Genomic DNA, 21,452 nt, shown 5'->3' with positions numbered 1-21,452 from the left:
GCGGGGACAGAAGCTGGTAGCTCGGCAGCAGCTACATCCAAGGGAGACAGAGCAGCTTTATGATCGCCCGATGCTGTGGAAAACAGAGAGCTTTTGCAATTGCATTGCCTCGGTTTTCCTTGCAGAGGGCCCTGAGGGTCACGCTGCTGTGTAACTTGAAATGTGAGCAGTGTTTGCACGGCAGGGTACCCTGCCTGAGCGCAGGACCGTGGTCCAAGCAAACTTCTCTGCTCCTGGGCAGTACCAGTAGGAGCCAGGCCGTGCTCCAAACCCAACCGGCAATAATGTGCCATCCACCAAAAACTGATTGATTTATTGTCCAAATGCTCCTTTAAAAGTATTCACAGAAAATCCAAGCCAAAATCATTTTTAGCAACTAAAAGCTGAAGTTTGACTCAGAAAATAACAGGATGTTTAAGTTTTGAAAAATGTTCCCCTCTTGCCTGCTTGCTTTTATTTTTAATGCGACCGCTTGGAAAGGCTACTGAAAGAAGCAATTCCCTGCAAAATCTTCCACTTGGGCATAGAAAATAGCAACCTGGTTTTTAATTGAGCAGCAGGTCACCGCCCAGCCCAGGACCTGCAGCCAGCCCCAGGAATGTTCAGCTCTGCGGCAGAGGCAGTACCACCTGTCCCTGAGAAAAACAGGGAGCTGGGTGATGCCAGATGATGACATTTCATAGTGTTTCATTTAGAATTCGGATTCATTTAGTATACAAACAGCCAAACCCAGAAGCTCTAATTGCCAGCTCAGCCATGTACCCAGCTGAGCACTTAGCAGCACACGCAGAAGCTGCCCAGCCAGCCGGAATGGTAAACGTCGCACGGTGAGCAATGGGAACACAGCCTAACGATGGACACAAATTGTCCAGCACCTCCCTGGTGCTTTATAAAGATGCTCCTGTACTTTCTAGGAATTAAGGCAAGATCCTAGAAATCTCTCACTGCTTTCTTGAAACTTCGTGTCTTTTTTTTTTTTTCTTTTTTTTTTCTTCTTCTTTTTTTTTTTTTTTTTTTTTTTTTTTTTGAGTATCTATGTTCTTTTTAGGAATTACGAGATATTTGTAGGAATTACAGACTGGAATTCCAAGGGGCTTTCTGAACATCTTGGTGTACCTTCTGGGAATTTCAGGATGCTTTTTCTTCTAGAGTTTTCTAGCCCTTTCCCTGTGCTTTCTAGGAAATTTCAGGTGCTCTCTAAGCATCAGAGAGTCATTTCTAGAAATATCTAAATGCTTTCTTGGGATGTGGATGTGAATAAGAGCACTTTCTGGAAATTTCCCAGTACTTTCTAGGAATTTCCCCTTGCTTTCTAGAAATTACCGACTGCCTTCTAGGCATTGCTGAGCGCTTTCTAAGACTCGCAGTGAGCTGCCCAGAAACATCTTTGATCCAAAGTCCAGGCTGCTAACGTTCTCCAAGAAGCCACAGGGCTACACAAATGTCTTTGCAGTGCACAGCATCTATTTCTAAATAAATAGAAAGGGGCCTACCTATTTTATCTTTGAACAGCAATACCATGGCAAACCATAGAAGCACAGCGGTCTGTTGAGCTTCTGCCATGGTTCAGATGTTTTTTCAAGGTCTGGAATTCTCAGCACAAATACATTCAGGGATATGGCAAAGCAGAGTGTATCTGGAGTGCTTGAGCCGGGGGTGATGCCCCAGTGAGAGATGCTGAGGTTCGCTATAGCAAAACACTTGCTCAGGGGGAGGTGGTAAAGGGCTTGCACAAGCTATCAGATATTCATCTTTCTTTTCAGAACAAGCACTACTTCCAGTCCTGAAGCCTCAAACCTGATTTTAGCATCATTAGATAATTCTCCCTGGGTCTCTTCTGCCCAAGCTCAGCCAACACGTTCCCTTTCTGCAGGAACCATTCCTGGCTCAAACCACTGCTCTGTCCCCTGCCTGGACAGCCACCATTTGAAGAAAGAAGGCATGGCAGGGGGGATAGATCACTAAAGGCTGTCTCTGCCCTGTGTAAGGTATTTCACATCTTGCTTCCTTTTCCCAAAGAGCAGCAGTCTTCCTCTTCCTCAGTGCTCCATTCTCAAATACCAACCCTCTGCAGGCTGGCAGTGGAGCAGAGCTATTTGCAGCAGTGGTGGGCTGATGATTCCCACGAGTTATGGATGGGATGCTGGTGCCCGCTCACTCAGTGTGACGTGTTTCTGTCATAACTGTTTTTCATCACCTCTCTTTTTCCCAACATTTTTCCTATTAAACCGATAATTTTAGATCTGTCGAGAATGTCTGAGGGTGATTTTTTTTCCCCTGTGCCTTCAATTTAAAAAAAAAAATAATGCGTAAGGAGAAGAACGCCCTTAGATCACTAGCCAAGGGCAGGCTGTGCCCTGAACCACATTCATACTGAAGTGCCAGTGTTGGGAAGTTAAGGTTTGGCCAGGAAATGGTCTCAGCGGAGAGCAGGGCCTCTGAGCTGTCTGGTGAGATTAGCTTCTGGTTTTTGGGAGGCTATTGCGGTTCAAAATCCATGGCTGGGGCAGATGCAGAGCACTGCAGGCTGGTTTTTCTGCCTATTTTGGCAGCCTTTTAGAGGCAGGAAGATGGTGTCATGTTGTGTCTGGCTGCGGTGGGGAGGCGAGGAGGACATGAGTCTTCCCAGGAGGTCACTTGAGGTATGGGCAGGGGAAAACACAGCTGTGCAGGTGAGACCAAAATCCCACACAGGACATCACTGGTGATACAAATACTTTTTTCTGTTTCTAGCAAATCTTTCATAGAGAAGTGAGTGCCTGTGGGTCCCTCCTCTGATGGCTTCTGCCTCTCCACCATGAGGGTTGTGGCAGGGCTGTGTCTCAGCTCTCTTGTCACCAAAAGCAAAGCCCCTCTGCCTTTATCTGATAATTTTGTTAAATTAACTTTCTAAAGGGGGCAGTAAATGGAGCGGATAACCTTTGCCCATTTTTGGTTTAAACAGATCAGGAATTACAGCTGGAGCTCGCATTCACGTAACAGACCGCACCATAGAGGTGTGCAGGTGTGGATATTGTAGCACGTGGCATTAAACCCTATTACAAAACTGTTTAATTGTGCATCCGAAAGCTCTGCCTTCAGGCCTGCAGAGAAGATGGCGCCCACAACTTCTCCACAGCCTCTGGGCTGTGCGGGGTGTAAGGGAGCTACACAACCTGTATAGTAATATGGTGTGTCTTTTCTTTTTTATTTTATTAATTTTACCACAAACACTCTTTAGATAACTTTAAAAAAGAGGACTGAAACAAAGCAGCTGTTATACAGAACCAGCTCCACCTTCACAGACTCCGCCCACCCCCCCCCCCAGGGGCCGCCCCACAGCGGCCGCCATCACGGCGAGGCCGCCACCACCCCCGCCACGTGACGCCGTGTCCCCGCTTGGCATTGGCCGAGCGCGGTCACGTGCCGCAGGAGGGAGGTGGGGGGCGTGCGGCCGCGGTTGCCAAGGCGACCGGAGGCGGCGGCGGCGGCCCTCAGGTAGGGGTAGGCCGCGGCCTGGCCCGGCCCGGGGGGCTCTGGGGGGTTTCTGGGGGTCTCTGGGGATCTCTGGGGACGCTGTGGGGCCGCTGACCCTCCCCTCTTGCCCTTCTCCCCCCCAGGTGTGTCGCCGGTGAGCCCCGGCGGTGCCGCTCGGCGATGGGCGACGTGCTGGCTTACGAAGCCGAGCTGCTCGGGCTGGTCAGAGAGGTCGGTGTGCGCTTATTTTCCCCTTTTTTCCACCCTTTTTTTGTTGAAATGAGCAAGGGGGGGTTCAGAGCGCTTGTGTTTGGGAGCAGGGTGGTGTAAGCGCTGCGTGCTGTGGGTGTGCAGCCGGGCAAGTGTTTGCTGTGCCTGGAAGTCAGAGGTTCACAGGGCTTAACGTGCGTTACATGCCAGCAGCCACACGTCTGATAATTAAAAAATATATATTGTTCGTCGTAAACAAGGCTTTTGTTAAAGGGACGATTAAATTGATTAGACCCTGGATAGCTCTGGGGCTCGGGTCCAACGTGTGGCACTGGTGAGAGCTGTAAGCCAGGTGGCTGCCATCTGATTTTGTGCCTCTGTAAAATTCCAGAGGCACGTAAAAGCCCCAGAAATGACAAAGCCCAGGCTGAAGTCCTGAGACCACCAGTCTCCATGGTTTAATGCCTAATCAGGGTTCTCTAGCTAGGTGCTCCTCTACCCACATTGCCCATTAGATGATGTTCTGAAGCGTGAAACAGTCCTATGGAAAAAAAATGCGAGAGGCAAACTTTAAAGGGTGGGCATTTCTCTGGCGGTTTGTGCTTTTGCCTTCCAGATAAATTGGCTAAATGGGATGTTTGTGATTGGGAACAGGGACACAAGCTGTGATCTCTGTTGCTTGTTACTGTCACGTTCCTTTGATCAGCACAGTCTCAGTAGCCTGACTGAGACCTGAAGTGAGCAGCAAACAAACCAGCAGCCTCCCACCTGCACGGTGTGCTTGTGTGACCCAATTTGCTGCACGGTTCTGCAGGCACCAGCGCTGAGATCAGGAGCAGCAGTCAGCTGCTATTGTGCCCAGCTTTTTCCAAGCTGTCTGTTGAAAGCTTGGACTCTCTGCCTGAAGAGTTTATCAAAAGGCAAAATCTTACAAAGCCTAATTTTTTTGTTTGTTTGTTTTTCAGAAAACAAATTAAAAAGTTCTAAGTACTCAATCGTTAATGTAGTACTGTTTATGTTAACAGTGAAGAAAATAAATGATTCCAGTTCGCTGTGGCAATGTTGGACACCCAGATCAAGGCTGCAAGACAAAATGTGATGTCCTGCCACAGCAACCAATAACTAAGACTCATGAGATGGGGGAGGAGAGGGAAGACATGTAATATCATGACTGTACATTGTGGGAGGAAGAGAGAGGGCTGTTCTTCTCTTCTTCAGATGAGCAATGGTTGGTTAGCTGGCTGTTGATTTGGCTAATGCAGCTTCACATATCATGGGTGAACTGGCTTAGGATTCCAGCTTTGTGGCTGCTGAAGAGAAGAGTCACACTTAAGAATTCTGTCCGCCGAGAACATTATCTGCAAGGAAGTTATTTACTTTTTATTCAGCTGAGGTGTTGGCAGTAATGGATTTTCTTTCTTTTTTCTTCTTTGGTTGCATTAAGTTACTGTCTAAACTGGGGGGCATCATACTTTTAGAGACAGTGTGCTTGGTTTCAAATACTGTTGCCTAAGATGTAGAAGGAAACCTAAGTTAAGAAATGGTAGGCTCTCACCATGCGAGACGCAGTTGTTTGTTCCTGTATAATCTTTCAACATTTATGGACCATACTACAGAGAAACTTTTAAGGACTTTGGCAATTCATGGATCACTCTTTGAAGCACTAATAATCTAAGAAAAATATTTCTATATGTTTTTATCTTGCAGTATTTGGATTTTGCAGAATTTGAAGAAACAGTGAAGGTATTTGCAAAGGAATGTAAAATAAAAGGGAAGCCTCTACCCAAAGCAGCAGGTGTTTCCTTGAGAGATTCAAAAGCCTTGCCTGTGCAGGTAACGCATCACTTGCACTTATTTTGAATAATACTCAAAAGGGTTTAAGTCCGCTAACCACTGTGTGAATTATTACAGCACTGTCTGAACCGATTCTTATTTATTTGGAGAAGGCTGCTAGCAGTCTTCTTTCAGTGCAGGAACCTCCACATTTGCTTTTTTGAAGAGCTTCAATCCTTCTGAACCTAAGGCAGTAGTTTTGGTTCACAGTATTTTAGGTTTTTAGCTTGATGTACTTTGAAAAGTTGATTTTCAGATGCTGCAGGTGTTTGTTTTTCCGTTATGGTAAAGGTGGGTCCCCAGATCGATGCTTGAAAATTCTTTGCTTCTTGTATCAATGGGTGATTCAGGCTCTCAAAGAGATTAGAGATAGTTGGAGAAGGAATATTTAGCTGGTCATCAAATGGTAAGAGGTTTTGGGTAAAGCTTTAATTCAGCATCTTCAGATGGCACTTGGATTCTTCATTGACTAGCCTGGGTAGCCTTTGAAAAATGTTACTCTTCTGTGTTTGTTTTTTGACTGAATGCTTTTGCCTTTTGCAGAAAGATTTGCTAGCAGCGTTTGAAAATGGTGAGCAGAAAGCTTTCTTCCAGCTCTGGGAGGAGCATATTTCATCTTCGGTCCGGGACAATGAACCAGCTGCTCAGAAGCTGGAGTTCTATCTTCACATATATTTTGCTACATACCTCTTGAAACACTCTGTGGGAAAGCCTGTAAGTTTCCTTGACGGTTTGAACTTCAAATTGCTTTCATTTGTTTTACTTGATATACTTGTCTTTAGTGCAGATGGCAGTGGGATGCTTAGTTAGAAATCACAGAGTACACATCTGGATTTTGGGCAGCAGTCCACATTTTAGATGAAAGCAGACACTTGTATTGTGAAGTAAAGAGATGGAATTTGTTCCTTATTGTGGAGCTCCTGAAATATCTTGGAAAATACCAGTGTGCTGACATTTTCACACCTCTAATTGTATACACTGAGATTTCAAATTTGAAGTTAATGTCTTTAGGTCTCTGCTTACATCTGCCAGCTTTACAGTGCATTCAGAACAGCAGTCTTCAAAATAAATATGTGGTTTTATTTCCTAGGACAAAGCTGAACTTGAGGAAAGGATTTCCCACTTTAAAGCATACCTTGAAACAAAAGGAGCTGCCCTGAGCCAGACTACAGAGTTTCTTCCCTTCTATGCTTTGCCTTTCGTTCCCAACCCTATGGTGCATCCTTCATTTAAAGAACTTTTCCAGGTACTTTGCAGTAATTGTATTTATGATGTGTTTGTTGGTTTTTTTTTGTTGTTATTTGTTTTTTTTTTGTTCCCCTTGGAATGGTAGGTGTTAAATGATATTTGATTTGGTAATTGCTTTTATCATTTCCTCTAACAGAAACTGTACAATCATAAAAGAAGACATTTCATGGAGGAGTGTAATCAATAGCAGAGTAACATCTTAAATATTTGAGTCTTAAATGGTGTGCTGACATTAAAAAATAAATAAATGCCTCTTCTTCCTTTCCACACAACCCTGAAATATGCTTGCTTATGGGAGTCACTGTGTAGTAGTGCAACTCCACTTATGTGCTTTGAGGATGTTGCCCCGAGGTATTCCACTATCTGTGTGTACAGTTTGGTTTTAAAACACGATAGCTAGGCATAAGAAGACTGAAGCAGTTTCATTTAATGTGGAAAAGAGAAAGTCAACTTTATAAGTAATTAACTAATCTTCCTGTAGCAGAAATTGAGGATGTAATTGTCTTAATTGAGACAATAAGTCAGTGTTGTCTGTGTTCCCTGAGAGTTGTTGTTTTTTTTTCTTCCCAGAAATACTGGAAGAGCATAGCTGTGTTTAGTGGCTTAGTGACTCTTGCCACAGGCATTTTTACTGCTTAATAAATCTTGTTAACTACATTTTAGCCTTTGCCTGTGGCTGTTTCAGAGTTCAGTTCTTAGGCACATGCAAGTTCTTAGGCGCATGTGCATGCAAGGTGAGGAAAGAATATAAAAGTTAGTGTGGTTCAGCTTCAAAATAGATTTTCATTGCGAGGTGCACTGATGATCTACAATTATTCTGTCAATGATGGGGTAATAAAGCACCTTCACATTGACTGCCTTCTGAGCACCATGCAGGGGGATGCTTAGGAGATGCTGTCTGGAGTATTGGTGGCAATTCCTATGGGTAGGGTGCTGCTCCCATTCCACCTGCTGACAGCTTGTTCCTGCAGTGGAAAACTGTCATTAACTTCGTGGTTATGTGGCACGCAGCTGGCTGTGCTGCTGCACTCGAACTGGATCGAGAAACTGAGCTGCTGTATTGCATGTGGATGTGTGGGTATAGAGCTCCCCCATGTCTGCACATACATGTGCACAGATTTGTTTGTGAAGTACGTGTAATGTTTTGCAGGGCTATATGCTTGATGTGCCCCACTATCCTACCACCTGGGCGGTCATGCTGGCTCACCTAAGGGGCTGTGGGCAGTCACTGTGGTGGGAAGGGGTATTTTAATCCATGTTGCTGTCACACATGGTTTGATATCAAATCAAACCTGAAGTGATCCTTGCCCTAGGGCTGACTTTATATGTAGCAGCTGATGAGGAGCTTTAGTTTAACACCAAAAAAGGCATATGTTGCAATTTTCCTTTGGGACTAGCTATAAATAATGAGATGTGCTAGTTGACATCAGGCTTGGGATATGACGACTTTTTTAATTATACTTAGCAGCTTTTTTTTGTTGTTGTTGTGGAATGCCTTATCTAAGACAAGATCCTGGGGTTTATTCATAGTAACTCTGTCAAAGCTCTTAGTCCACAGTCACTCATGTTTTCTCGTGGGAATTGTACAATCCACTCTGTGTTAGTGTGGAAGCACAGGTTGTTTTACATTTGAGAAAGAACAGCAGTGAGTCAGTAGTCTACCAAGCAGTGTTCTTACAGCATTACTTTTTTCTCAGGCATCTGATGCTTTATAACTGGAGTTCCTTGCTGCTTGTTTAATATATCTTAAAAAATAACATACACTTCTTTCTGTAGCAGACAAAGCTCCTTTGGTAATATACGACATCTTGTGCGGTGCACCCTGCTTGTTACTAAATTGGTGAATGCAGTATGTAAATTCTGTACACTCTCCAACATGGTGAGATAAGGGCAAAAGGGCAAGTTTGAGCTGCAAGAGCAGCTTGCAATGTATACAAATACAGCAGTAACCTAGGAAGCCCCTGCTATTTTTTTGGAATATGTTGCTTTTTCACTTATTGGAAGATAACTGCTTTTTCATCTATTGGCTAGCTTTTAAGCAGAAGCCAGCTGAACTGAAGGTTTGAAAAACAAGAAATGAGTAATCAGTGAATTCTTAGGTGTATTTTTTTTTCCTTAACTATTATTTTCTTGTGCTTATGAGACAGAGACGCTATGTGAGACAGAAAACAGTATTCCAGTTAGTGGCTGATGCGTTAGTCCAGATTTTCATACGTGAGTCATTTTTTTTTCTCCAAATGTGTTTTGGAAATGTTGTACCCTGACCACTGATGTCACGTCATGACGCTTGCAGTAGTTACAGACAGAATCTAAAGTCCCAGATTTTGTCAGGAATGACAGATGACTTGGGGGATTTCCTTTTGAAGAATGGAAAATAGCTCATTTTGTGCTTTATTTTAAAAATGTTAAATTCATATTATCTTTTTATCAAGTTGCTTGTATTTTAAAGGTACTTGTAATTGAAAGGCAATTGTTGCATGTTCATACAAGGCACCAATACTGTGTGACAGCTTTCTAAAAACATGATGTGGCTTTAGTTCAAGTATAAGTCTTGTATAGAAATGATACTGAATTTACTCTTGGTGTACTTTTATGAGTAGTTAGCAACCACATTCACTGCAGTAACAGTGAAAGAAAAGCTTTTCACTATAATGTTGGCTGCCTTGTTTACTAGTGGAAGGTTGCTGTGATCCAAACAGTACTTCCAGCAAAGCGTACATATTTGGCGAACAGCTGTCATCATTTGTTTTTCTTTTGAAGGATTCTTGGACATTGGATTTAAGGACAAGATTGGAAAAGTTCCTGTCTCTGACTCTCAAAGCCAGCCAGACTCCCAGGCTTCTCACTTTATTTGTATCCTTTTGAGAAAATACTTTGAAGATCATTAGAATTACTGTAAAGAGACAGTATACTTTATCAGAAGAGTATGCTGGTAAGATCTATTGTACAACTGCAGTAACATTGCAGTTTAATGTGTTTTGGTAGGAAACATTCAAAACTCTATGTTCAAAACGAAACTTTTGAAAAAGTAATGCAAAGACAATGTATGGATGCATATAAAACTGTGTATTTATTATATGACCCTTCTCTGCTTCTGTGTGTGATGTACAGGATACCCCAAAGCCCTACCCCTCTCTCTGTGTTTGTAAAGCTCTTAATCTTTTCAATTAGCCATTTCAGGGACTAGCTGAAAGTTTTCCAGGGCCTTTAAGGGTTCCAGAAATCACTGTTTTATTAAATGAGTTGTCTTTCAGACTAATTTTTCTTCTAATATTGTTTAAGCTGTGTTGTCAGGCCTTATTTGCAGGCTAACTAGCTGTATGACAAGATAATCTTCTCCATTTTTGGTCAGTATAGTTAAAGGCAAGGCAGATAGAACTAAACTGGAGTCTTTGTTTCTGCCTGCCTCCTGTTTTAACAGGACAGGTTTAAAATCCTTTTCTTCCTACATCTTACTCCATCCTAAAACATCATGCCACTGTGGAATTGAATGAGAGCTGGAAATGATATTTTTCCTGCGCCATTCTATTTGCCAGGATAAGGAGCAATGATCAAAAGAGTCTGCTTTCACTTCCATGTTAAAGCAGTTTGTGTGTGTGTGTGCGTGACATGAACAGTTATATTTCTCTCTGTTTATTCATCTTTATGTAGTAACGTACTGGATCCTGACTGAACCCTAAATGTTTGTTAGAATATGTTGTTTGCATATTTGTATATTGATTTTATGAGCAGTTTGACTTTGTTGTTAATATATTTAGTCTGGATTTACCGTATTTTCAGATTTGGATCTTGTATGTGCAAAGGTCAGCAAAAAGTCTCGTGTTTCTATATAACATTGTGCACTTGAAAGATTTTTATGTGTTTATTTTGATTCATTCATTACTGATTTTCCATGAAGCATCAGGTATGGGCTGTTGCCTGGGGCTGCAGGAATATTTGGCTTGGTTGGGTGTGCTAGTTGGTTGAATTTCTCATTCTGTCTCTGGAACTAAATGCATACTTGAAAAGAAATACATTTTCCTGAACAGCTCCTACTCATACGACAGAAGGAGAATGGACAGTGCAACAAAGGTAAATGTGGAGATGTGGTAAGGATATTCTGTAAGATTATTAGTGGCTATAAATGTAGCAAAAATTAGGCCTACAATGGACAGGGAAATATTTTGATGCATGTCAAAGTCCTTTGAAATCCATACCCCTGTTTTGGTGGTAGCTATTGCCAGGCTGCTTGAAGCCCGTGGGCTTGAACACAGAGATGTGCTGGGAATGGAAGGGGCCTGTTAGTGGGATTTGCATTTTATCTCTGTTCTGTCCTGAAATAAAATTATGGTAAAAACAAGTGGATAACTCTGTACAAAATGCATGCCGTCTCTCTGTTTTTAGTTATGATTAAAACATGTTTCCTCAGATTTGTTTCCAGTACCCACCTAGGCCTATCTGCATCTTCCAGGCTTCAAGTCTCAGTCCTTTACTCTGAAGACTGTCAGACCCTCTTAGAGAAAGTAGATTTGTGTTCCTATTCACTTACCCTGTTTAAACTCTTCACATAATACAAATTGGTATCTCCTAAGAATCTCTGAATAAGAATGTCTTAAATATTTTAAGTAGGCTGTTCATAAACACTTATGTAAGTAACTTGGGGTCCTTTAAAATGGTAATTTTAGTGCTAAATCCCATTAGATGCAGATGGCATTGAAGTATATGCCTTTTAAAAATCGGTTCAATAAGTAGAATTGAAGGTCCTAAGTCCATTGCGTTCATTTTTTCAATTGACTTTTTGTGTTCAGTTTGTTGATGGGAATTTGTATGAGCTCAGCTTGGGTTCCTAAAATTTTTCCTGCTGAGTTGCTTTAATCGTAGTTTTACCTTGATGATTTTTTAGTTGTGGATTGAATTAGAAAGAAAATGAAGGTCATCTCTCATTGTGAGGTTTGGGTATTTTTTTTTTTTTTGTAAGTTTGTGCTTTATGTTGTTAGGATGTCATTGAGTAATAGAATGTCATTGAGTAATAGATCTTTATTTGCTAAAAGTCACTTTTTTTCCTTGTCATGGAGATTCCTGAAGCCGGTAATTCCATACTCTGATTTGAAAGACATAACTACTTGATTGGGCCACAGTTATTTAGGGCCTAAGTATTCTTTTATTTCGGTAAGTTCTGTGCTCTGTATGAGTACAGAGATGGTCATAGTATTGACTCCACACAGCCTTAATTTGTAGATCTGTTACATGCCTTAGAGTTTGAGTCAGGGTGGATTTTTCGTAAAGGCTATTTGAGGTCTGTCTCGTTTGAAGGTACCGGGTCTGAGACATTAGTTCTGCAGTATGTTTCTTGGATCACGTGGGATCTGCAGTATGTACTCGCTGCTGGAGAATGTTTACATTATCAGTGAAGGAGAAATGTAAAGAAAATTAATCGGTAACATATGAGTCAAGAGTGGTGTGGCAGAGAGTCCTCTTAAACAGCCTTTTGTAAACAGTTGCCAGTCATTAGTCTCACATACTGAAGCACTTCAAGTTTGGGTGGGAAGGTGCATGTGCTTTCAAAGATGTCCTGGAGAGTTTAGTGGGTGTGCTTTTCCTGATTAACCTGCTACAGTCTCTGGCTCTTCACCCATTTGCCAAATGTGCTTCTTAAGAAGACGTGACAAATGAGCAGAGATAATTACGTAGATGAGAGAGCAAGCCAAGAAAATGGGTATCAGAAGATGCCTGAAGCCAGCACCTTCACTTTGCAGAGCCACTGGCTTTACTGTACACTCTATCTTCCTAAACCAGGTTAGTCCTCTGCCCTTTATTGTCCCATCTTTCCCTCCACGTAAAAGCAATGATTGTGGTAGGTGTTAGGTCTGGAGCTTGTTTTTAATCCTCTATAACCCTAGTTTATTACAAGTTGGCTGTAGAAAGCATTTGTCTGTTGGGAGAGAGAGGGGAAAAAAAGAAACCAAACGTTGTGTTACTTTGTGCTTCATGTTCCAGGGGCAGTTTGATTGCTGCTGCAATGTCACTTAGATGGAAAAAGTGTCTTTCAGTGGCAGCTCACTTCTTCCCATTCTGACTCAGATTGCAATGATTTAATCTTTTAAGCAAGCGGCTAAATAGTAATTTTTAACTGGGCTGGTGGCTCCCTGATCCGTCTACATAAATGCTGGTATTGATTATGGGGATGTGGCAGGAATGCAAGGGGGGAAAATGGAGCAGTGTAGGACCAGCTCTTACAACAGCCATCTGTACACGGGTCAGTTACATGCCAACAGTGAAAGCTTCCTGCCTTGCTAGTAAGAGAAACTTTCATGAAATATTTTGCCTTTTTTAGTAAAATTACTGTTTGAGAAGATAGTGCTGTAAAAAATGCAAAATATGTCACGGTATCGTGATTCTTCTCTTTGACTCCCTTTTCTCGGTAAAGACCAGTGTTTATAACTGCTAATCCCTTGATTTAACAGAAAAAGGGTAAGTTGGCCGGTTTCTCAATTGCTAAGACTAGTACTTATGAGCTGTGTTGAGAATTGGTTTTGTAGTTCTTCCTGCTGGCTGTAGTTGGAAGATGTATTTTCATCACTGGAAATTTTCTGTAGTAGTCTATGTAAAGCAAGCAAATGATGAGAAGATTTATGTTTCATGACTTGATGTTTCAGACTTTCCTCTGAGTGAAAGTCACGCTCTGGATATATCCCCTGGAAACTTCTGAGCTGAAGTTGAATAAAAATATATTCCAATTTGGTCATCCAAGCAAAAGAAGAATGTGCTGAAGAGCAGTTTGCTTTGTATAACGGATGTTCTCAGGGTCTTAATGCATTTAGTATTCTTGTTTTGGAGCTATACAATACTAAGGCTGTGGTAGTTGTTTAGCAGTGGTGGCCATAAAATAAAAATTAACTCAAAGTTGAATGATTATTATCAAGGAAGAATAATTTGGGTTGTCTTGTTGAATCTATCGTAGCTCTTATTTGTAAGTGCATTTTGCTGTATTTGAACACAACCTGTGGCTTGTCCCAGCCTCTGTTATTTCACACGGGTTTTTGTCCCTCCAAGGAAGTATATAAAAAAATACCATTAGGGTTGCTAGATTTGCAGGTGGATAAAAAGCATCAGTCACAAATCAGGTGCAGAGTGCTGATTCTTGAATGATTCTCAGAAAGGAGCCACTCTAAGAGGGGAGGAGGCTGTTGGAATAAAATAACTTCTTTTAAAAAATTATAAATTAAAACATATAGATTAGAAGTAAGAAAATGTACCTTCTCCGCATTCTGTGCTTTATTTTAAGACTGTAAATTTATAGCTAAGGTTTGTAGCTGGTTTATTAATACACTTTTTTCTCTAAAAGGTCCCATAAAAAGTTCATTTTGCTAAATTTTCTGAAAGTAGAAATGAGCTGTTGTGCCATCTATTGCTTTTCGTATAAATGGGATAAAACCAGCCTATTTCAGAAACCCTGTAAATCCACAAGATCTATCAAGATCAGAATTCCAAAAGCTACATGATGACTTACCTTTTTCATTACCTTTTTCATTTATAATGATGGACTTATGGGCAGTTCTACCTGAACAGTATTGTTTGACAGCCTTGTCTCTGAAGTCCACGTGTTTATTGCTTTAAGATTTAATTTGTCAGCAAGTAACTTCCTGTACAGTTACTTGGGTGATATTTACACATATTGCAGATAGCGATATACCAATTACAGCTTGACAGTAGAAGATAACTTGTGAAGGTTCTGCGAGATAAGCCATGGTATTTAGATACCACTTTCACTCCTTGTTCTTCACTCTGCTGATTATTACCTTGTGCGCAAGCCACCATGGAACAGAGCAGAGGTTTGTGCCTGACTTCAGAGAGCAGGGGAGTAAACGGCGAGGGACAGTTGTATTTTTAAATAACTGTACATAAATTGTCCACAGCTTGTTTCTCATAGCTGCAAGGTGTTCAGCTCAGCACAGCAGTATACACAGCAGTTGTGCATGCTGAGTTTTTTTTCAAACAGAGCATAACTGTGCAGTAAAAGTTTATATTGCTGTAGGATTCTCCAGATAACCATCCTAAGGTTTTCCACTTATCAGTTATGTTTCCCAGCACTTCTGTGATACGGGAAGGTATGATTTGTATTGTTACGGAAAGAGATAGTGAATCATGAAAGCGCATGATGGTTTCCTTAAAGGTCATGGACAAAGTTTGTTCAAAGCCAGGAAAAGGAATTTAGAAAAGTTTTTAGAAAAGTTTTTCTGATTTCCAGTTTTTCATCTTGAGCTATTTACTTTCCTTTTCTGCCTCCTGGGTCTGTGTGGACCTGAACTGTGTTATATGAGGCTGTTTGGAATGCTGTATTCGAATCCAAGAAGTTTTGAAATCTGTGAAAAAGAATTCTACCTCTGTTTGGAATTCCATAGTCAAGCTAATTCCTGCACCTTGTTTTAACAGAAAGTTTTATGGTAAATATTCAGCCTGTTTGCAGATGGGTGCTAGCTCTTTTTCACAACACAGGAGCAAAGCTGGCTTCTCATCAAACTATTTTAAAATGTAATGTTTTAGCAAAATACAGAAGCATCAGGAGTAAAAATAGCGTTATTGTGCCTCTTTTCATAGTTTTGTCTGGTTGTAGGGATGCCTGCTCTGGTTCCAGCTCTAGATTGTGTTCCTGACTTCCATGTATAATGTTAATTTTGATAGGTCTGAAAACAGGAATGAGGGACACAGATTTTGGCATTTAGTTTGCTTCTTTCATCTCTAAATTAACTTAATCTGAAGAAGCAAAATGTATTAGGAATTTTACTTTTCTTTAATTTAGACAATATAAATAGAAATAAAAAAGAAAAAATGGTGTTATTTCCAGAAACTGAAGTGGGTATTAAAAGTAACTAATATAGGTCACCATAAACAAGTAAATAATGGAATCACCTGAAAAAAAATGTTGGAAAATTGAAGGCATCTATGATCAAATGAAGTAGGGAATTCCCTGCCACTTCTAAGAATCCATTGACTATTTTAAGAACGCATGGGGAGCTGGTTAATTTGTATGTAATCTTTTTTTTCTATGGGCTGTTCCATTTTCTTTAAAAGATGCAAGACGTAGTATGTATTGTAGAATATGTAGAGACCTACATAACTTAATTGTCAATGGACTATGTCTATAAATCAACAGGAAAAAACTCCCAGCTTTACAATGTAACCTTCCAAGCACTTGCACTAATCTTTGTTACTTTCTCCTTTTCTGTTTTATTTTTGAAGTAGCAGCTAGAGCTTTGCAGTTACTCTGTAATGTTTTTACCTACTGTTACTTTAGTGAATGTATAAGATGGTGCATGCATCTGGGGTGTAGGTAACAAGATCACTTAGCCACATCTGGGCTGCATTTTGTCACTAATTCTTCTGTTTAGATGATCACACTCATTTTGTCTCTAACAGCACAGAACTTCTTGTATTAGGACTTGTTTTAAAACAGTATCCTTTTCACAAGACTTTTATTGTCTTGTAGTTATATTGCTGCAATATATAACTGTGAAGCAATTGATTGTGCAATTAAGATAAGTACTTGTAATGATTCCACACTGCTAGTGTGGAATTATCCTTGCAGTGAAGTTCTTCCCTTTGGGTAGAGTTCCACATCAGCCAAAGTTGTCCCTTCAGAGCAGTAAAAATGCTCCTGGGTTCTCTGCCCTTTTAGTTGAAAAGGTGATTTTATTTCCTTTTTATTATTATCTTGACAGAAATGTTGCAACATCTTCATCAACAGCTAGTGGAGTCTGAGCACAGGACCATGACCTACCTGAAGCGATTTAACAAAATGCAAGCAGACTACCATAATCTCATTGGAGTCACTGCAGAGCTTGTGGATTCCTTGGAGGCAACAGTCAATGGCAAGATGGTAAGAGGTGACTTGGATGTGTACATACTTCACTCCTTCCACCCCCCAAAAATGGAAGAGAGAATGCCACTAAAAAGTGAATTAAACTTAATAGTTAGAAGCATTTCTGTAAGTATTGTGTCTCTTTACTGATGAAACAGTGCTTGGGATGAGTTTCTTCCATTGCCCCTGTGTACTCAGAAATCTTGTAGAAAGTAGCATCGTCTCACAAGACCTCTCAGATCTCTCGTGGGAGTCTCCTTTTGAGCTTTGGAATAAGTAGTGATTAGAGGGTGTTACTGTGATCACTGACTGCAGTTCAGCCCATCAGAAATTCTTGTATATTTTAAAACAGCTGCCAGGTCTGCTTTAAGTTGCACAGTGGTGGAAACAATCTTCTCTATTCAAAATTTCAGTGAGGAAAAGCTTTACTCTCTGTTCTGTGAAGCTGAACTTGTTAATTTAGTTGGTAAAGGGAACTGGTTGGGGAGATGAGCGAGTCATTTACTGTATCAAATGGGCTACACATATTTATTTGCCTGGAGAAAAAAACAGCTTTCTTATGGGTATTTCTTATCCAATGAGGTTTTACACTTCATCTTTTGTGCAAGCAGGCCTCTGTGCTATAACTTCAGTATAACCTGAAGATGAATCTTAGAGCAGATGTTAGTGGGCTCTAGGTGCTTTTAAGGGATCTGTGAATTGTTAGCAGGGAGAATGACCTTGGAGTTCCCGTGCTGCTTGCTGAAATATCAGTATGTACCTTCCTCCTGTCATCAGCATGAAGATCTTGTGGCTTGCCACTCTGCAGCTGGGATTACTGTCTGCTTATATCACTACTGGAGGGAAGAATTTGCCTGCATGTGTGGATTTTGTTTTACAACAGATTAGGAAACGTATCTACTGATACGTTTCATGAGTTTCAAAAGCAATAAGAAACAGAGCAGTCATTTCCTGCCTACTGTTTCAGGCTTCATTGCTCTCTGAGGTGAAATTCCCTTACGTTCTGTGGTAGAGGATGGATGCTGGTTAATTTTTTTTTTTTTGTAAGCCTTGTACCGGGCAGTCATTTGATCCTTCCCAAATGTGTCCAGTTGATGGTGCTCTTTCGTTAGGATTCTTGGTTTCTGTCACTCCAAAGCGGAGCTGGACACTGAGTAAAATAATGTTGAAATTACAGCATTCTGAATTTGAAGGGTCTTGTTTTCTTGCTACAAGTGTCCCTATTCCCCTTTCTATAATCTCTCTCCTCTGTTTTGGGGTAACAAATAACTATTCTGCAGTTAGGCAGTTCTGCTGTGGTGTAGATTTCTCAGAACAAAAACTCTAAACCCGCTGAGATGTTTTGGCTTGGAAAGTAAAGTCCTGTACTGCATAACTTATTTTTATTCTCTCTTCTGTACAACTGTGATTTAAATTCTTCTCTTCAGATAGGTAACACTTCAGTGTATCATTGTTTATGTCTAAAGCTTAAAACTGCTTCATACTTACTGTTGGAGAACTTACTTCCTGACAGAGGAAAAAATATATGCAAACATTGGTGTGACAATTCACTTTTTCTTCCAGATTCTGAAATTTCTAATGCAAGTTCTGAAAAGTATAGCTATTCCCTGATGAAGAAAGTTTACAATTTTCTTAATTTCTGAACAGAACTATAGCTTGAGTACATACCTTGCACTTGCATCAAGTGTGTGGTTTCTAGCCCTCAAAAACCCTCAAGTATACAAACGCTTGTCTGGTAGAAAATATCGGTTTTATATAATCCTGTTCTCTTGTTATATTTCCTAATTTTTAGATCACACCAGAATATCTTCAAAGTGTTTGTGTTCGCTTGTTTAGCAATCAGATGAGACAAAGTGTAGCACAAAGTATTGACTTCACAAGGCCTGGAACAGTAAGTATTAATGTTTGTGTTTTGTTTGTTTTTTTCCTGTTTTGTTTTGTACAATACCACTTGAGCTGTGTATTAAACAAGGGATTTGAAATAGTAAAAGATGAAAGATAGTGTTTGCATAAGAATGTGGCGTAAAGTTTTGTTGATCTTATCTGCTGGTGAATGACAGTTACGTAGTTATAGCTGCATAAATATGATTAATTCTCTTGTTATGGTAACACAGTGAGCTGTGCGTTTGTCAAAACTGCTAACGATGTGGGTTTTTGGGGGGGAAAAAAAAAGCTAATGTCTTTAGTGTAGTTTGATGGCATGTACATGTATTAATCGATTTTAATGTAACTAAGAGGAGGTGGTTGCATTGCTCCGTTCTGGACACATGCTCTGTTCCTTTCTGCTGTCAGTGATGCTCCTATAATCCCAGAGTGAGTTGGTTTAACCAGCAAAAGAAGGAGCATCAGACAGGATAATGAGAACACGTGGGGAAAAGAGGAGGAAGGGAGGACTTCCCTTTTTTTCTAAGAGCTGTTGTTAGAATCATACACCTAAGCTACCTTGTTGATTTAGATGATGGGCTTAGCTTCATATCTAAAGTTCTTCATTCTTACCAACAAGCATCTCAGGATGCCTGTTTGGTTTTTTGATTCCCTTTCCATCGGTCTCTTGTTATTGTCAGATGGCTACAGTTTACCTGGCTGCTTGTGCCCATTTCTGCTCCACTCAGTCTTTTATGCCATTGTGGAGTGGGAGCTTTTTTTTTTTTTTTCAGCAGCAGAACCATCTTAGGATAGTTTCTAGTGTCCATGAAACTGTGCCTGCAGGTGTGAAATATTACATGACTTAATGATAGTGCAAGAGCTGTTCAGTGGCACAACCTGTTTTAATACCTAGCTTGTTCAAATCTTTTCTTGCTTCATGTTTTTCAAATAAGTGTTAATATTAGAACTCCTCAAACATTTGAATAAAATAGTGTGCCACTGCTTTAGAATGACGTGCCAAATTCATGACTTAAGCTTATTATCTTGGCCATGGCAGACATTCACGTGTACTTAACTTTGCTGCAAGAGAGCTCTGTGAAGTGTCAAAGGAAGAGCAGAAGAAAATAAGATTCTCATTCCTTGTTCTAGCCAAAATTTTTAATAACAAAACCATTACGGGTACATTTCGTTCCTCTTGAAGATCTGTTACAGAAAGATGAGGAGATAAGAATATTCCTTTTTCTATGTTTCTGTGTTATTATTTTCAGAGGTAGATATTATTCTTCATTGTTCTTCAAGCTGAATTAAATACCCTTGCTTCATTGTTGATGGTCAGAACTCCTGTCTCATTTAAGAGGTGCACTCTTTTGCAGGCTGTGTTTCCAGGGGTTCAGGAAGGAACCGGGATCTCTGTCAGCTACCTCAATGTCAGGGATAGTCTATAATTCCTCTCTGATGCCCACCATGTCTGTGGTGCGTGGTTATGCCATGGCCCACCCCTTATCATAGCCCCCTCCTCCTGCCAGCCTTCTAACCAACACTTTTCTGGGATCTTCCATTATTCCTTATCGACAGCTTTCCAAGGTAATGCTTGGTGTACCCCAATCATCTGCATTTTGCCATCTGGTGCAGCCATATGCACTCTGCTGTCTGTTCCTGTACTTTAGTTGCACCAAGGCTTCCCTTCTTCTACACTTTCAAGTTGCTCCATTTGTGTAGTGCTGCCTTATTATTTCTGTTCTTTGTGTCATAAGTTGACCCTCTGATCTCTTGAACCCTTTTGGGAAGTGAGCAGAGGGAAAAGTGTCATCCCTGTGGAAGTTGCTGATTTTTGTCTTTATCCACTGCAGAGTGTACAGAAGTGATTGAAACTGCATCTTCACTGATAAACACTGGGTGGATTATTGCTAGACATGTAGCTTTTAGCTATAAATGTCTGTTTCATTCTCTGTGAAAGAAGACTTTATAAGACTTTTCAGATCAATAAGTGATCATGGAAGAAGTGGGTAAGCAGCAGTGTATAAACACAGTGTATCAGCCAGGATCTCTGTCACACTTTTTAAGAACCAAATAGACCAATAGTTACTATTTACCAGGAATGGTTGATGCTTGGTTGCTCCTCCAGGACAGATTAGGTGACAATTCAAAATCTCTTCCTTTTTCTTCTACAAAATGATGCTCAAATAACTATTGACCTTCTGTATCATGTTTGCTTACTGCTGCTTCTCTAAAAGCATCTCTAAAAGCTTATTTGCTCTGGAAATGCATTTGCTGCTGTACTTGTGCCAATGTGCCCACTTTAACATAATCTCCAGCTATGTAGGTAGGTCAGAGAAAGAGGTTTTGATGGTGGTGGTTTTTCTGCTCTCCTGGAAGTAAATTTTTGCCTCCTTTCTGTCCCAAATTTACTAGGTTAAGCTGAGTATAACTGTGTTCTTTTGGCACAGTTGAATCTGTTTTTATATGAGGTTTTACTCACATAACTGTTTCAGTGTGACTTTATGGCTCCCCTACCCGCAGTACTTGAGGCAGTTGTTGTGCCATCAAAGTTCTCTAGGGAAGGGCCAGGACAACTATAGCACTGAGTCTATTTAGATTAAGGGTTTCTCAGCTGGTTCAGGTCACTCCTTGACAGTGAGGTTATAGTAGCTACTGTGGTTGAAATCTAACGCCGTTTCTATAAGCAGGCTCATGTACTCAGGCAGTCTGAGGCATTAGCCAAGTTACGGAGACGAGGCTAATCACAGTCCTTGCTGTAGACCTTGACTAAAACATAACCAGGTTTCCCAATCTTATCCTTGTATCCTCCTTGATTAATAATATTTTCTTGTGTATTTCCCATGTAAAGAGTTCTGTTTTCATATGTGAACAGCAAACATGCAGAAACACAAATAAGTAAGAAGAACAAATATATACGGTATGTATATAGCCCCAAAATACTTCTAACCACTCCCTGCCCCTGTTGATCCGTGAAGCCAGATGAGACTGACTAAAAACCAA

General features: G+C 40.7%; 1 protein-coding gene across 6 annotated transcripts in view; it reads left to right on the top strand.

The window, feature by feature from the left end:
* Window positions 1-3,354: 3,354 nt before the first annotated feature.
* ARMC9 (armadillo repeat containing 9) overlaps window positions 3,355-21,452 on the top strand; it is a 64,326-nt gene continuing 46,228 nt past the window's right edge. For 3 of the 6 annotated variants that reach the window (XM_027464110.3, XM_027464109.3, XM_072042698.1), the window contains exons 1-9: window positions 3,355-3,477; window positions 3,600-3,687; window positions 5,374-5,499; window positions 6,043-6,213; window positions 6,590-6,745; window positions 9,508-9,600; window positions 10,794-10,818; window positions 16,447-16,604; window positions 18,379-18,477. In XM_027464110.3, coding sequence (XP_027319911.1) covers window positions 3,637-3,687; window positions 5,374-5,499; window positions 6,043-6,213; window positions 6,590-6,745; window positions 9,508-9,600; window positions 10,794-10,818; window positions 16,447-16,604; window positions 18,379-18,477 — 879 coding nt within the window. In that variant the 5' untranslated portion in view covers window positions 3,355-3,477; window positions 3,600-3,636. Of the gene's footprint in view, window positions 3,478-3,599; window positions 3,688-4,852; window positions 5,069-5,373; window positions 5,500-6,042; window positions 6,214-6,589; window positions 6,746-9,507; window positions 9,601-10,793; window positions 10,819-12,287; window positions 12,524-16,446; window positions 16,605-18,378; window positions 18,478-21,452 lie in introns of those variants that run through there. The other 3 variants (XM_072042696.1, XM_072042697.1, XM_027464111.3) reach the window with 3 other exon arrangements.

The sequence above is a fragment of the Anas platyrhynchos genome, chromosome 9 (assembly GCF_047663525.1).
Source record: "Anas platyrhynchos isolate ZD024472 breed Pekin duck chromosome 9, IASCAAS_PekinDuck_T2T, whole genome shotgun sequence".
NCBI lineage: Eukaryota > Metazoa > Chordata > Aves > Anseriformes > Anatidae > Anas > Anas platyrhynchos.
This window is presented reverse-complemented; position numbering and strand designations above follow the sequence as displayed.